A 16,068-nucleotide genomic window follows, 5' to 3' on the forward strand; every position below is an offset into this window, starting at 1 on the left:
TTGCCAGGGACTGGGGTGGTAGGGAGTAGGAGAGGGCAATGGGGATTTACTAATCCATGGGCCCCAAATCTCAGGTAAGCAGGATGAGTAAGTTCTAGAGATCTGCTGTACAACGTTGTACCTACAGTCAACGATACTGTACTGTATGCTTCAAAATTTGTTAACAGGGTAGATTTCGAGTTAAGTATTCTTACCATTAAAAAAAAAGAAGAAGAAAAGCATGTTCAGCCTACTGGGGATACAGACACTATAATATCAAAGTACACGCTATCACCTCCAAGTTAGTTTCTGATTTACATGTCGCTGAGTAGTTGTTTTCGGCCTAGATGAATACAAACAACCCACCAAGGGGCCTGTTTCTCAGGCCTCTTCCAAAGCCCCCGCTCCTCCTGCTGGCCTCTCCAACTGGTGTGTACAGCACAGCTCACTGTGACATTAATGATCAAGAAGGCTTTTGCTAGGTACAAACTTCCAGTTATAAAACAAACAACTTGGGCTTCCCTGGTGGCGCAGTGGTTGAGAGTCTGCCTGCCGATGCAGGGGACGTGGGTTTGTGCCCCGGTCCGGGAAGATCCCACATGCCGCGGAGCGGCTGGTCCCGTGAGCCATGGCTGCTGAGCCTGCGTGTCTGGAGCCTGTGCTCCGCAAAGGGAGAGGCCACAACAGTGAGAGGCCCGCGTACCGCCCAAAAAACAAAAAACAAAAAACAAGTCACGGGGATGTAACGTACAGCATGGTGACTATTGTTAATAACACTGTATTCCATAGATGTATTTTTTTATTGAATGACATCACTTCTATGTGGAATCTAAGAATTACAACAAACTAATGAATACAACAAAAAAGAAGCAGACTCATAGGTATAGAGAACAAACTAGTAGTTACCAGTGGGGAGGGAGAGAGGGGGAACATAGGGGGAGGGAAGTGGGAGGTACAAACTATTGGGTGTAAGATAGGCTCAAGGATGTATTGTACAACATGGGGAATAGAGCCAATATTTTGTAATAACTGTAAATGGAAAGTAATTTTTTTTAATGATATAAAAATTTAAAAATGAAAAAATAAGACACTAAATTTCAATAATAAAGATTCACATTCATAAAAATACTTTATGTGCAAGCAAAAATGTTCACTTAACAAAAGAAAATCATTATATCAATACTTTGCAGTTTACATGGCTTGTCACTATTTTTTTTAATAGATCTTTATTGGAGTATAATTGCTTCACAATACTGCATTAGTTTCTGTTGCACACCAAAGTGAATCAGCCATATGCACATATGTCCCCATATCCCCTCCTTCTTAACCCTCCCTCCCACCCTCCCTTACCCACCCCTCTAGGTCATCACAAAGCACCGAGCCGATCTCCCTGTGCTATGCTGCTGCTTCCCACTATCCAACTATTTTACATTCGGTAGTGTATACATGTCGATGCTACTCTCAGTTGGTCCCAGCTTCCCCCCCGCACCTCGTGTCCTCAAGTCCATTCTCTATGTCTACATCTTTATTCCTGCTCTGCAACGAGTCTCATCAGTACCAGTTTTTTTTTTTTTAGATTCCATATATATGTGTTAGAATACGGTATTTGTTTTTCTCTTTCTGACTTATTTCACTCTGTATGAGAGACTCTAGATCCATCCACCTCGCTACAAATAACTCAATTTCGTTTCTTTTTACAGCTGAGTAGTATTCCATTATATATATGTACCACATCTGCTTTATCCATTCATCTGTTGATGGACATTTAGGTTGGTTCCATGTCCTGGCTACTGTAAATAGTGCTGCAATGAACATTGTGGTACATGACTCTGTTTGAATTATGGTTTTCTCAGGGTATACGCCCAGTAGTGGGATTGTTGGGTCGTATGGTAGTTCTATTTTCAGTTTTTTAAGGAACCTCCGTGATTTCCATAGTGGCTGTATCAATTTACATTCCCACCAATAGTGCAGGAAGGTTCCCTTTTCACCACACCGTTTCTAACATTTATTGTTTCTAGATTTTTTTATAGTATCCATTCTGATAGTGTGAGGTGATATCTCATTGTAGTTCTGATTTTCATTTCTCTAATAATAAGTGATGTTGAGCATCTTTTCATGCGCCTCTTGGCCATCTGTATGTCTTCCTTGGTGAAATGTCTATTTAGGTCTTCTGCCCATTTTTTCATTGGATTGTTTATTTTTTTGATGATGAGCTGTTTGTATATTTTGGAGATTAATCCTTTGTCTGTTGGTTCATTTGCAAATATTTTCTCCCATTTTGAGGGTTGTCTTTTTGTCTTTTTTATGGTTTCCTTTGCTGTGCAAAAGCTTTTAAGTTTAATTAAGTCCTATTTGTTTATTTTTGTTTTTATTTCCGTTACTCTAGGAAGTGGGTCAAAAAAGATCTTGCTGTGGTTTATGTCAAAGAGTGTTTTTCCTATGTTTTCCCCTAAGAGTTTTATAGTGTCTCGTCCTACATTTAGGTCTTTAATCCATTTTGAGTTTATTTTTGTGTATGGTGTTAGGAAGTGTTCTAATTTCATTCTTTTACATGTAGCTGTCCATAAAAGCTGCTAAGAGGGTAGATCTTAAAAGTTCTCATCACAAGAAGAACTCGTAACTATGTATGGTGGCAGATGTTAACTACATTTAAGGTGGTGATCATTTCCCAATATATACAAATATCGAATTATTATGTGTACACCTCAAAGTAATACAATGCTATATGTCAATTATACTGCAACTTAAAAAAAAAAAGGTTTTGTCTGGTGATCAGTCCTTATTAGTAAGAACTGTACGCCTATACCACAAGAAGTGGGTCAGTCTTTACCACAGAATCAGTACAGTCAGAAAGAACACTGGAACACATGCTCCTACAGGCCTGGGGCAAAGGGAATAGTAAGTCAGAAAGAACTTTTTCCTCAACCTGACTCTTCCCTTATCTACATGGGCAGAGAACTGAACCGCCCTGAATAGCAGAGACAAAGCTCCCAGAAGGCTCTAATTCACCTTGGCTTTGGGCCATCTGTGCATTTCTTCTTGGTTTGCACTTGATCATGAGAAGCATTATACCAGCAGACCTTGGAGATATTGCAGATTCAGTTCCAGACCACCGAAATAAAGTGAATATCGTAGAAGTCACACAATTTTTTTGGTTTCCCAGTGCATATAAAAGTTATGTTTAGGGACTTCCCTGGTGGCGCAGCAGTTAAGACTCCACCTGCCAATGCAGGGGACACGGGTTCAAGCCCTGGTCTGGGAAGATCCCACATGGCACGGAGCAACTGGGCCCGTGAGCCACAACTACTGAGCCTGCGCATCTGGAGCCTGTGCTCCGCAACAAGAGGCCGCAATAGTGAGAGGCCTGCGCACCGCGATGAAGAGTGGCCCCCGCTTGCCGCAACTGGAGAAAGCCCTCGCACAGAAATGAAGACCCAACACAGCCAAAATTAATTAATTAATTAATAAAAAGTTTGAAATATTGCGAGAATTACAAAAATGTGACAAAGAGACGTGAATGAGCAAATACTGTTGGAAAAATGGTGCCAACAGATGTGCTCACCGCAGGGTTGCTGCAAACCTGCAGTTTGTAAAAAAAAAAAAAAAAAAGCAGAACCTGCAAAGTGCTATGAGTTATGCCTATATTTACCTTTTTGGAGACTCCCAAAACCTGAACTTGAAAATTAACTCATGTATTTTTCTGCTCTGAGAAATTACTTAATCGCAGTAGGCACTAAAAGATTATTTTTAATTGAATCCTAGAAAAACAGATGATTTCTTTCAGTTTCCCTTTTTTAATGCCTAACCTAGTACTATTATAATTTTTTACCTGATCCAGAAAAATAAAGAGTAATTTAAGAGTGGAATCTGGGCCTTCCCTGGTGGCGCAGTGGTTACGAATCTGCCTGCTAAGACAGAGGACATAGGTTCAAGCCCTGGTCCGGGAAGATCCCACATGCCGCGGAGCAACTAAGCCCGTGCGCCACAACTACTGAGCCTGCGCTCTAGAGCCCATGAGCCACAACTACTGAGCCCACGTGCCACAACTACTGAAGCCTGCGTGCCTAGAGCCCGTGCTCCACAATAAGAGAGGCCACTGCAATGAGAAGCCTGCGCACCGCAACGAAGAGTAGCCCCTGCTCACCACAACCATAGAAAGCCCGCGTGCAGCAATGAAGACCCAACAGAGCCAAAAATTAAAAAAAAAAAAAAAAGAGTGGAATCATGTTGGAGACTTCCCTGGCAGTCCAGTGGTTAAGACTCCATGCTTCCACTGCATGGAGCGCAGGTTTGATCCCTGGTCGGGGAACTAAGATCCCACATGCTACACGCAATGTGGCCAAAAAAAAAAAAAAAAAAGAGTGGAATGTTATTAGAGCTACACCTGCCTCTTGACCTAGTTTACCCATCAGAAGTTTAGTAGCAGTACTGGCTCTCATTGCTTATTTCACTCTGAACGTGAGGGGATCAGAATATGCCACCCCAAAACATGCTCCTTTGACATAAAAATTATTTTGAGGTGAAGACAATTAAGAAACAGCAGACACAGGAGGAACTCTGTTCTCCCCCTTTCTACCTAAAAGCAAAGCTTAAATTTCCCTTTATGAAGGTGTTTCCCACCCTTATCCTGTACCAGCAGCAGAAAAACCCTTATCACTGGAGATGGAAAGGTAGCACTGAGATGAATCTGCACAAAAAAACCTTATTAAAGTAACCCTTATCTTCCATTAGTTTCCCCCCATATATTTACCTTCCCACAATTTACCGCCTCTAGAAGCCCAAGTCCCCTTTCCTTTGTCTAGTCACTTTTCCACAATTTGTCACCCTTTGTTAAGTTGGCATTAAGCTCCCAGGCCTAAGAGTTCCTTTTTTTCCCCACTTCTTTTCTGTGACACTCATGTGTGCATATGAAATAAACCTTTTCTCCCATAATCTGTCCATTTGCTGTTTAATTTGCAGGCCCCAGCTACTGAACATAAATGGGAAGAGAGAAAGTTTTTCCTCCCCTAACACAATACAGAGCAAAGTCATTTCATACCTGAGTTTCTTAACAGTTTAAAGTGATAAACTCCATCAAAGAAAAGTGAACTCTCAGGTACACCAACACAGGTCACTCATCTTGAAAATACCCGTTTGCTCGGAAGGGGCCTACTCCATTGTATCACAGAAGAGAAAAAAAAAAAAGCATTCCGGAAAAGGAAAACTGAGGAGGAGTCAGGAGATCAAGGCAAACAGTCACACCATACAGACCCCCATGGAAGGCTCTTACTCCAGAAGCATGAAATTATGAAACCAGGAAATGAATGACTCTAGGCCCAAACTCATTACCATCTGATGCCCACAACTGTGCAGGGTTCTCCAGATTCATTCTAATGCTTCCATAGGGTTAAAGTCTTCACACAGTTCCTGCTCCCCATGAAACCCCCAGTGCTGAGCTGGGCTCAGGTACACCAGAATCAGAATGGGGCTCTTTAAAAATACACCTGCTGGGGCTTCACTCCAGACCTACTAGATCAGGAGCTCTGAAGTGGAGACCCACCTAGTAGATAAGTGCTTTTAAAGTAAATAATGACTGTTTCCTAAGAGGCAGAAGTAGGAAGGTTCCTCCCCTGTAGCTGAGAAGAATGCTTAAAAATGTTCATCAAATCATAAATTACTCCACACAATTACACAGAAGCCATGGTTTGGCTGCTAATTAGCACAGCTAATAACCTATGCTAATTCCATAGGTTATTCTACACTTGGTTTGTTTTCAACCACATTTTAATTGACATTCAATTTGCTCCTTGGTAAAAACGAGGGTCCAGGGCTGGAACAGTGCTTCTAAATTCCTATAAGGATTTGTGTAAGTTGGATCCTTAATGAAATGAAAGCAATGGGGCCCATGCTCCGTTTTTATAAAGCTAAAAGTATTCAATTTAAAGGACAGTCAGGACTTCCCTGGCAGTCCAGTGGTTAGGACTCTCTGCTTCCACTGCAGGGGACACGGGTTTGATACTGGTGGAGGAACTAAGATTCTGCAAGCTGCGTGGCAGCCCCCCCCCCCACAAAAAAGAGTTAAATAAATAAAGGGCTATCCCTTACTTGAAATTATAAGCTTCCTACTTTTAATCAAAAAATCGTTCTTGATGAGAATGATAGTGATAGAAGAATTTTTTTAATGATCATTACTCTAAAAAAAATTAAGTCAGCAAGCTTATGTAAGTGCTTCCTATTAAAAAAACAAACAAACAAAAAACAACTATAGTCAGACTGGATTAGTAGATCTCCAAAATCACTTCCAACTCCATCAGTCCATGAGTCTAAGTTTTCATGGAGGAACGCTAAAAACAAAAACTGGTATCCACAGCAACTTAAAAATTTTACCAAGCTTTAGAATTAACATGCATTAATTAGCATTTAGGAAAACAAAAAAACCTGGTTGGAGAGTCAACAGTAAAGAAACTTCTGACTTTCCCAAGGGACATTTCTCAATAGTATCTCCAGTACAAAGCCACTTTTATCGTGTCACTCTCCTGCTCAGAACCCTTCCACAGTTCACTGTGCTTCCAGAAACTCTACCTTTTTACTACCACCTGACCATCAGCTTTATAGGAGACGCCCTCTGCTCCAGTCAATTTTTTTTTTTTTTTTTTTGCGGTACGCGGGCCTGTCACCGCTGTTGGCCTCTCCCGCTGCGGAGCACAGGCTCCGGATGCGCAGGCTCAGCGGCCATGGCTCACGGGCCCAGCCGCTCCGCGGCACGTGGTATCCTCCCGGACCGGGTCACGAACCCACGTCCCCTGCATCAGCAGGCGGACTCTCAACCACTGTGCCACCAGGGAAGCCCTCCAGTCAAGTTTGATTACACAACATACCTTGCTTCTATGCCTCTGCCCCTGACCTACCCTGTCAAAAAATGATATTCATCCAGTTCAAGTTCACAAAGATACTATCTCCATCCCAAAACTATCCAATGTGCCCATGCAGAAGTGATAATTACACTTCTCTCAACTACCATAACAGCAATTAACATAGATCCCCTCACTCTGGGGTTGACTGTCTACATTTTGCTTCCCCCCCACCTTATCGCAAATTCCTTGAGGGAAGGGACCTTTGTCTTACAAATGTTGGTATCTACCCTTTTATCTCAACCAGCCCCAATCCAAATACTTAGCACTTAGATTACGAGAAGTGAAGACAGCAACAAATGAAACTTGCTTCAGAACGCCTCAATTTTCCCTAACACCTGTTTGGAAATCACTGCACTAAGAAGTTTATTAATGCATCTGTGGATAACCCAGATAACTAGAATACAGAGACAAATCTAAACAGGTCTTATCAGTCGGTTTTATCTTCTCTGATATTCTAAGGCATACCACATCCTTCCTTGAACTCAAAACCAAAAGGCAGTTTGAGAAGAGCCCAAATGGAATGAAATAAAAATATTAAATAGGGGATTTACCCCAAGAGATCAATGCTTACTAAAAAATAAAAGTTGCTGCAGCATAATGAGATAAGCAAGGCCAGGCACCCCATAAGGAAGCAGTAAATGGTTGACTCCTAAGCTGTCCTTTACTTGCTCTAGGAAGTAGTTGATCTCTTAAAGCATTCACGTTTCTAACAGGAACCTAAAAATGGGGTCAGCCCCTTCTTGATCAATACCAGTGGAACCAGGCAACAATGAAGGCTGCCACAAGCTGATTATGACACACATGGCGAAGGAGGAACACAGAAAAGTAGAGAGGGACAAAGATGAGCAGTTATCAAGTGTTGTCACCAGTTGCCCGGGGGGCCTCTTAGTGACACCCCTCCATCTGCTTTCTGCAGAGCCAGACTTCTCCTAAGAGTCTGTCTAGACTGAGGTGTCAAGGTGCAAGTTGGTAATTAACAGGGATTTCTCCTTTCCTCGTTTCCACTTCCGTTTTGAACTTAAAAAGTGAGCACGGGACACTGGAGACAGCCCTTTCACAGCTGTTAATTTTGAGTTTCATTCACATACGGTTATTGAGCAAGCTCTTTGTTAAGGCGATGAGAGTTTGCAAACATATGAACCCATTTCTGCCCTTAAGGAGTCCCCAGTGTAGTGTAATTTAAGCATCCCTCTCCAAAGGAACTTCGAGAACTCCATGCCCAAGCCCAGGTTACACTCGGATACAACATTTTAATACTAACAGCAAGTACCTCGCCCAAGTGTTGTGACAGAAGAGCCCACACCAATAACTTGGGAACTAAACTTATTTCTTAAAGTAATAGTTCCTCAATCGCAGGATTTACAACCCTCTTTTGGGGGGAGGTAGTTTTAAAATCCCTCCAAAACAAAACAAAAGGTCTGTAAAGTCATTTAACGATAAATCCTACATCAATGTCAACTGTAGTTGGTGATTCTCAACCTTGGCTGCAATTAAGAATCACCCAAAGCCGAGGCTGCACCCAGGCAGAATTTTTTCAGCTCCTCAGGTGATTCCAATGTGCAGCCAACAGTGAGAACCGCTGCTGTAAATTCTACCCTTGAAACTGAAGGGAGAGGACCGGGATCCTAATTCAGTGACACGGGCTCCATCCTCCCTTCCCCTCTCCCCACAGAGACTCAGACCAGCCGCAACTATTCTAGATGCAGTTTTGTTTCATGGATCTGGTGATGAGATCGAGCATGGAACCCTTCCACCTTGAGGAGTGAGGATGCAGGAAAGTTACGTTAGATTTCACCATCTCCGGCCAGCGTTATTATGATACCTGCGCTGGAACAGACGCAGGCTCAGCTTCGGGGTCCGCGGAAAAGCCCCTTTACACTTGTCTCATCAACCCCCGCTGGGATCCTAACTCCGACCCGCGTGGGAAAGCGGACAGCGCAGGGCTGGGGGCCCATCCTCAGGGAGTCGGGGGAGGTCGCACTAGGCAAGGGCACAGGCTGTTCCTGCAGAGAGAGACTGAGACAAAGCGGGACGGCGGGACGCGGCGCTGCAGGAACCCAGGCATGAAGAGAAGCGCCGGGAGCGAGCGGGTACTCACGCAAGTGCCGCCCAGCTTGTGGCTCTCCACCACGGCGGCCCGGGCGCCCAGCTCGGCCGCCCGGCGCGCGCTGGCCAACCCGCCCGAGCCGCCCCCGATCACCAGGTAGTCGTAGCAGGCCGCGACGCCTGCGGCGGGCGGCGGACACGAAGACTGCGGCCCCTGCCTAAACGCCATGGCGCGGGAGAAGGCGCAGGCAGCCCGGGCCCAAGGTGGCGCGTAGCCGGAGAAGGTGCGCGCCGCCTGCCTCCAGCCGAGCCCCTCGCTCGCGCTCAGAGTCCGGGCCGGCAGGGCCATGCACGCGGAAGTGCGCGCCGCGGGGTTGCGGCCCGTGGGCGGGCCCGGGGAAGGAGGAGGGCGCGCGGGGGCCGGCGCAGCCTCACGGTGACTAAGCACTCAGCCGGCGCGCGGCGGCGTTGGGGGCTGGCGATGGGGCTACCCGGCTTGGCCGGACCGGGGCAGGGGGAGTCGCCCCACTCCGTCCCGCTGTGCGCGAGCCAGCCCGCCCTGCTCCAAGGGAGGGTCTCTCTTCTGGGAACTCTCCGCTTCCGTCTTCACCCCAGCATCTGGGTCCCCGCGCCCGAGTGGCATCAGCCGAATGTAGGTTTCTGAAGGCTGATGGGGCGAGGAAGGATGAACGCCCCCTTTTGTTTCCCCAGCCTTTTCTGAGCGCGCCCTTAGGGAGTTGCCAGTGGCGCCGACTTCTCCAGGAAGGGAGACTTGCCCACCATCATTTTGAGGGTGATGTTTCTCAAGGTTTGATCCGCAGACCACCTGATCTCTGGGCCCTAACCCAGATCTACTAAATCGGACCCTCTGGAGCAGGACCCCAGCAATCTACATTTTAAACACCCCCCCACCCCGGCTTTCAGCACATTTAATTTGGGAGGCTTTGGAACAAATGTTTTCGTGTTCCACAGATGAAGCATAAAGATAGCGTAGAGGTGGAGACACAAAAGCATTTTCCTCCCAAGCTGTAGAGACTGGGGTGTCATTTTAGAATATCTGGAACAACCAATTGCACAACAAAATAGTAAGTCAGTCAGTTTGTGTGGCTGACGCCCATCACCCACAAGGCTGTGAGCACTGGAGGCAAAGGAGTAAAGGTCCGGGTCTCAGAAGCTAGGCCCAGCTCGCTGAAGGGGAGGGGGACCAACCGCACGCCAGTTAGAATGGTATCCAGTTATTTTTTTAGGTTTTTTGTTTGTTTTGTTTTCCTGATTAAAAAGTAATAGAGGGAAAAAAGGGAAAGACCCTCCTTCCACTAGGCTGCCATGTAATAAATGTAGACTAAACAAGAGTTAGAAAAATCATCACTTTACAACTATCATAGTGATCACTGTCATTAAACATCAGTGAATGTTAAAACCACTGGGTGAAAGTTTGATGAGGAAAAGGTTGTTTACAGTCAGACTATGTCCCCACAGATTGCTTATTGATCACAAAGGGGAAAATGGTAGCTTTACGGTGGGCCACACACCACCTTATCCAAGTGGTCAAAGGTGAATATTGCTGGGAATGAGACAGCTGTCATCGTGTGCCTGGTTTTGCGATGCAGTAAGAAGTATACAACTTCACTTACGTAATATTCCTGCTAAAAATCCATAACCTGAGTCTGTTCGTGAGGTAACACTCAGGAAAAGCTACATTGAGGGAAATTTTCAAATAACTGGCCTGTACTCCTTAAAAGCTGTCAATGCCTTGAAAACAAAACAAGGCTTCAACTTCCCTGGTGGTGCAGTGGTTAAGAATCCGCCTGCCAATTCAGGGGACACGGGTTCGAGCCCTGGCCTAGGAAGATCCCATGTGCCGCGGAGCAGCTAAGCCCGTGTGCCACAACTACTGAGCCTGAGCTCTAGAGCCCGCAAGCCACAACTACTGAAGCCCGCATGCCTAGAGCCAGTGCTCCGCAACAAGAGAAGCCACCGCAGTGAGAAGCCTGCGCACTACAACAAAGAGTAGCCCCTGCTCGCGGCAACTAGAGAAACCCCGCACGCAGCAACGAAGACCCAACACAGCCAAGAATAAATAAATAAATTTTTAAAAACTTAAAAAAAAAAAACGAGGCTAAGGAACTATTCCAGGTTAAAGAAGATTGAAGAATTATGAGAATGAAAGGCAAGGTTTGATCCTGAATGGGATTCTGCATGGGGAAATCTTCCTATAAAGGATGATTGGTGAAATTTGAATATGGCCTGTATAACATATAATGATACTACATCAATGTTAAGTTTCCTGAGTTTGAGAATTGTACTGTGGCTAAATAAGAGAATATCCTTTTTCTTAAGAAATATGCACAAGTATCTAGGAGTAAAGAGTCTGAGTCAGAGAAACTTGGTTTCACATCCCCCCACAGGTGCTGTCATAGTCACTTAATTCCTCTGAGAGTCAGTTTCTTCGCGCGCGAAGTAGGAAGGCTGACAAAAAGGAGACAGGCTTGTCAAACAAGAATAGCTTACAGTGGAGGAAGTAAGCGGATCAGTGCCGACCAGCTGAACTGTCGGCAACTTAAAGGGGATAATGGGAGGTGGGTGGAGTCCTGGAAAGCCTTGCTAGTAGCCAGGGTAAGGTGTTTAGACATTACTCCAGAGGCAATAAGGAGTCTCTGGAGATTTCTCAGGGGCGTCTTTCCCTGGAAATAGATGAAATGGATTGGAAATGGTGAAACTGGCAGTGTAGGAGGCAAAGGTAATAGGTGGCAGTATTGAGAACAGGCAGGAAGAAACAGATTGGACAGACATAAGGAAGTGAAATTGACAGGGTATGAGTCAAAGATGACAAGTCTTGAATCAGGAGATACGGAAGGACAATGATGCCATAAAGCAAACATAAAGAAGATGAAAGGAGGTCTACGTCTCTGCTAGTTTTAACAGAGGAAAGAACTTTTCATCAACATTTTCATTAAATACATAATCCCATGCAATATGTTGAAACCAAAGGTTCATAAGGTATTATTTGGGACTATAATATTTTACATTCATGTAAATGTTTTTCCTCTTTGAACTTCTGACTTAGGTTGGAAGGGGAACGGGTAGCCATATCCCCAACACTTGAAGACTTCAGACTGTATCTAAACTTTCTCTTCTTCAAGCAAAGAAATATCAGCTAAAGTAAAAATTTAGTCAATGTAGTTAATAAGAGGTAGTTTCAGGATATTAAATGCTGAGAATGAAAATCGACTAAGTTATCATTCAAGTGTGCAGTCTTATGACGTCATTATAAACTAGCATGATTTGTGAGGGACAGCAGAGCCCCAAGGGATTATTTCACATTTTAATAATTCCATCATTAAATTTTTCTTTTGAACACTATACAAATTTAGGTGATTTCCACAAATACACTGAAATATTTGTCAAAACAATAAGCCAACGATTAGTATAGATTGAACTAAGCACTGTCCTTAAGAACTTTATTAGGCACGATGCTAAGAGCTTTCTGTTACCCCCTCCTCAACCCAAGAAATAAATACTATTATTACCCTCATTTTGTAAATAGACTAAGGCTCAAAGAGAGTAAATGACTTAATAACTTGTATTAGATTACACAGCTGGTGAATGGCAGAGCTGGGATTCAAATCCTGGAGGCCTGACTCTGAAGCCTATTCTCTTAACCATTACTGGAAAGAAACCATCAAAGATATTGTCCTATGGTGAAAATACAAGATCCAAGATTTTTTTTTTAATGGTATTTTTTGAAGGAGAAAATGTTGAACATCACTTATTTCATTTAAAAAATTGTCGCCTCTGGGCTTCCCTGGTGCACCGTGGTTGGTAGTCCGCCTGCCGGTGCAGGGGACACGGGTTCGTGCCCCAGTCCAGGAGGATCCCACATGCCGTGGAGCGGCTGGGCCCGTGGGCCATGGCCGCTGGGCCTGGGCGTCCGGAGCCTGTGCTCTGCAGCGGGAGAGGCCGCAGCGGTGAGAGGCCGCGTACGGCAAAAAAAAAAAAAAAAAATTGTAGCCTGTCTCCCTCTGCATTTTTTTAAATATTTACATGATGCAAATGCCACACACTGTTCTAGATCCTTTAATATTTTATTCATTTATTTATTTTAAAATTTTTTGGCTGCATTGGGTCTTTGTTACTGCACCCCGGCTTTTCTCTAGTTGCGGCGAGCGGGGGCTACTCCTCATTGCGGTGCGTGGGCTTCTTATTGCGGTGGCTTCTCTTGTTGCGGAGCACAGGCTCTAGGCGCGCGGGCTTCAGTAGTTGTGGCTCGCGGGCTCTAGAGCGCAGGCTCAGTAGTTGTGGCGCACAGGCTTAGTTGCTCTATGGCATGTGGGATCTTCCCAGACCAGGACTCAAACCCGTGTCCCCTGCATTGGCAGGCGGATTCTTAGCCACTGAGCCACCAGGAAAGTCCCTCCCTCTGCATTTTTTCCTAAAGTGTAATTTATAGGAAATGTATTCATGTCTCATAAGTAACTCACTGATATTACAACTCTGTTCTTTTAAGGTTACAGGTCAAGAGCTATTATGTTAGAAGGAAGGTGGAAATGGTACTTTTATAGAAGTACTTTTATAGATTGTTTACAGCCGATCTGCGAAGTCTGTACAGGAAACAGTAATACATAAAGAAGCTTGCACATCTAGGTTGCTCAATGAAATGTATTTCTCATGACGCATATATGCAAATAATTTCAGTCATTTATAAGAAGGATAAATATAATACGAGAAAAGGAATTAAATAAAGATTACTAAATTGCAGTTTCATTGTTTAATATTGAGGCAACGAATAAACACTGAAAAGACAGACAACAATAATTATAACTGAATGTGAGATTAACAAAAAGCAAATTTTACAATAAGAGGAAGGAATCTTTCCAAGGGAAACAGCAAGTCTGCTTTGTTGGAAAATGGGCTACTACCTTAGAAGACACGTCTAGAGAGAAATCACACATGCACTGATTAGCTCTTTCACCCTTTTGATCTCTAATTTTTTACCAATGTATTTTCAAAGAATATGGGTGGGGGAGATCGTAAAAAAGCTTTAGAAATAACACTAATATACCTATTCTGGATCTAAATATGTATTATGATTTCTGTAATTACTTTTTTTTTTACACTGTACATTTCATCCCCATGACTTACTTATTTATTTATTTATTTATTTATTTATTTATTTATTTTGCGGTACGTGGGCCTCTCACTGTTGTGGCCTCTCCCGTTGCGGAGCACAGGCTCCGGACGCGCAGGCTCAGCGGCCATGGCTCATGGGCCCAGCCGCTCCGCAGCATGTGGGAGCTTCCCGGACCGGGACACGAACCCGTTGTCCCCTGCATCGGCAGGCGGACTCTCAACCACTGCACCACCAGGGAAGCCCCCGACTTATTTATTTTGTAACTGGAAGTTTATGCCTCTAAATCTCCCTCACCTATCTCGCTCGTCTCCCCATCCCCTCCCACTCTGCCAGCCACCTGTTTCTTCTCCATGTATATGACTGTTTCTGTTTCATTTGTTCATTTGTTTTGTTTTTTAGATTCCACATAAAAGTGAAATCATACAATATTTGTCTTTCTCTGCCTGACTTATTTCACATAGCACAGTACCCTCCAGGTCCATCCATGTTATTGCAAATGGCAAGATTTCATTCTTTTTTAGGGCTGGGTAATATTCCATTATATATATATTTTTAATCCATTCATCTGTCCATGAGCACTTAGGTGGCTTCCTTATCTTGGTTATTGTGAATAAGGCTGCAATGAACTTAGGGGTGCATATATCTTTTCAAATTAGTGTTTTTGTTTTCTTTGGAAAAATACGCAGAAGTGGAATTGATGGATCATAGGGTTGTCCTTTTTTTAAATTTTATTTATTTATTTATTTTTTTGCGGTACGCGGGCCTCACTGTTGTGGCCTCTCCCCTTGTGGAGCACAGGCTCTGGACGTGCAGGCTCAGCGGCCATGGCTCACAGGCCCAGCTGCTCCACGGCATGGGGGATCTTCCTGGACCAGGGCACGAACCCATGTCCCCTGCATCAGCAGGCGGACTCTCAACCACTGCACCACCAGGGAAGCCCGGGTTGTCCTATTTTTAATTCTTTGAGAAATCGCCACGCTGTTTTCCATAGTGGCTTCACCACTTTACATTTCTGTCAACAGTTCACAATGGTTCCCTTTTCTCCACATCCTCGCCAACACTTGTTATTTGTTGTCTTTTTGATAATAGCCATTCTGACAGGTGTGAGGTGATATTTCATTGTGGTTTTGATTTACATCACCCTGATGATTAGTGATATTGAGCATCTTTTCATGTATCTGTTGGCCATCTGTATCTCTTCTTTGGAGAATGTCTATTCAGATCCTCTGCCCATTTTCAAATCAGGTTGTTTGATTTTTGATGTTGAGTTGTTGGAGTTCTTTGTATATTTTGGATGTTAACCCCTTATCAGATATATCTGGACAGATCATCCAGACAGAAAATCAACAGGGAAACACTGGCTTAAGCAACAGATTAAACAAGTCTCAATAAATTTAAGAAGACTGAAATCATATCAAACATCTTCTCCTACCACAACACTATAAGACTAGAAATCAACTATAAGAAAAAAATGCAAAAAAGAACAAATACATGGAGGATAAACAATATGCTACTAAACAACCAATGGGTCACTGAAAAAATCAAAGAGGAAATTTAAAAAATACCTAGAGGCAAGTGAAAATAGAAACACAATGATCCAAAATCTATGGGCTGCAGCAAAATCAGCTCTAAGAGGGAATTTTATAGCAATACATAAAGGAACTAGAAAAATATGAACAAACAAAACCCAAAGTTAGTAGAAGGAAAGAAATAATAAAGATCAGAGCAGAAATAAATTAAATAGAGACCTAAAAAACATTAGAAAAGATCAATGAAACTAAGAGCTGGTTCTTGAAAAGATAAAAAAAATTGATAAACTTTTACCCAGACTCATCAAGAAAATAAGAAGACAGGGCCCAAATCAATAAAATCAGAAAAGAAAAAGGAGAAGTTACAATTGACACCATAGAAACACAAAGGATCATAGAGGTTACTACAACCTATTATATGCCAATAAAATGGACAACCCAGAAGAAATGGACAGATTCCTAGAAATGTGCACTCTCCCAAAACTGAATC

General features: G+C 43.6%; 1 protein-coding gene across 1 annotated transcript in view; it reads right to left on the minus strand.

Annotated features, from left to right (window-relative positions):
• Positions 1-9,348, minus strand: part of GSR (glutathione-disulfide reductase) — a 45,252-nt gene extending 35,904 nt beyond the window's left edge. Inside the window, exon 1 of the mRNA XM_027122770.1 lies at positions 8,971-9,348. Within this exon, the coding sequence (XP_026978571.1) occupies positions 8,971-9,267 (297 nt within the window). The 5' untranslated portion in view covers positions 9,268-9,348. The remainder of the gene's footprint in view (positions 1-8,970) is intronic.
• Between the last annotated feature and the right edge of the window lie 6,720 nt (positions 9,349-16,068).

This window comes from Aethalodelphis obliquidens, unplaced genomic scaffold (genome assembly GCF_003676395.1).
Source record: "Aethalodelphis obliquidens isolate GAN/ISIS:26980383/991018 unplaced genomic scaffold, ASM367639v1 scaffold25, whole genome shotgun sequence".
Lineage (NCBI taxonomy): Eukaryota > Metazoa > Chordata > Mammalia > Artiodactyla > Delphinidae > Aethalodelphis > Aethalodelphis obliquidens.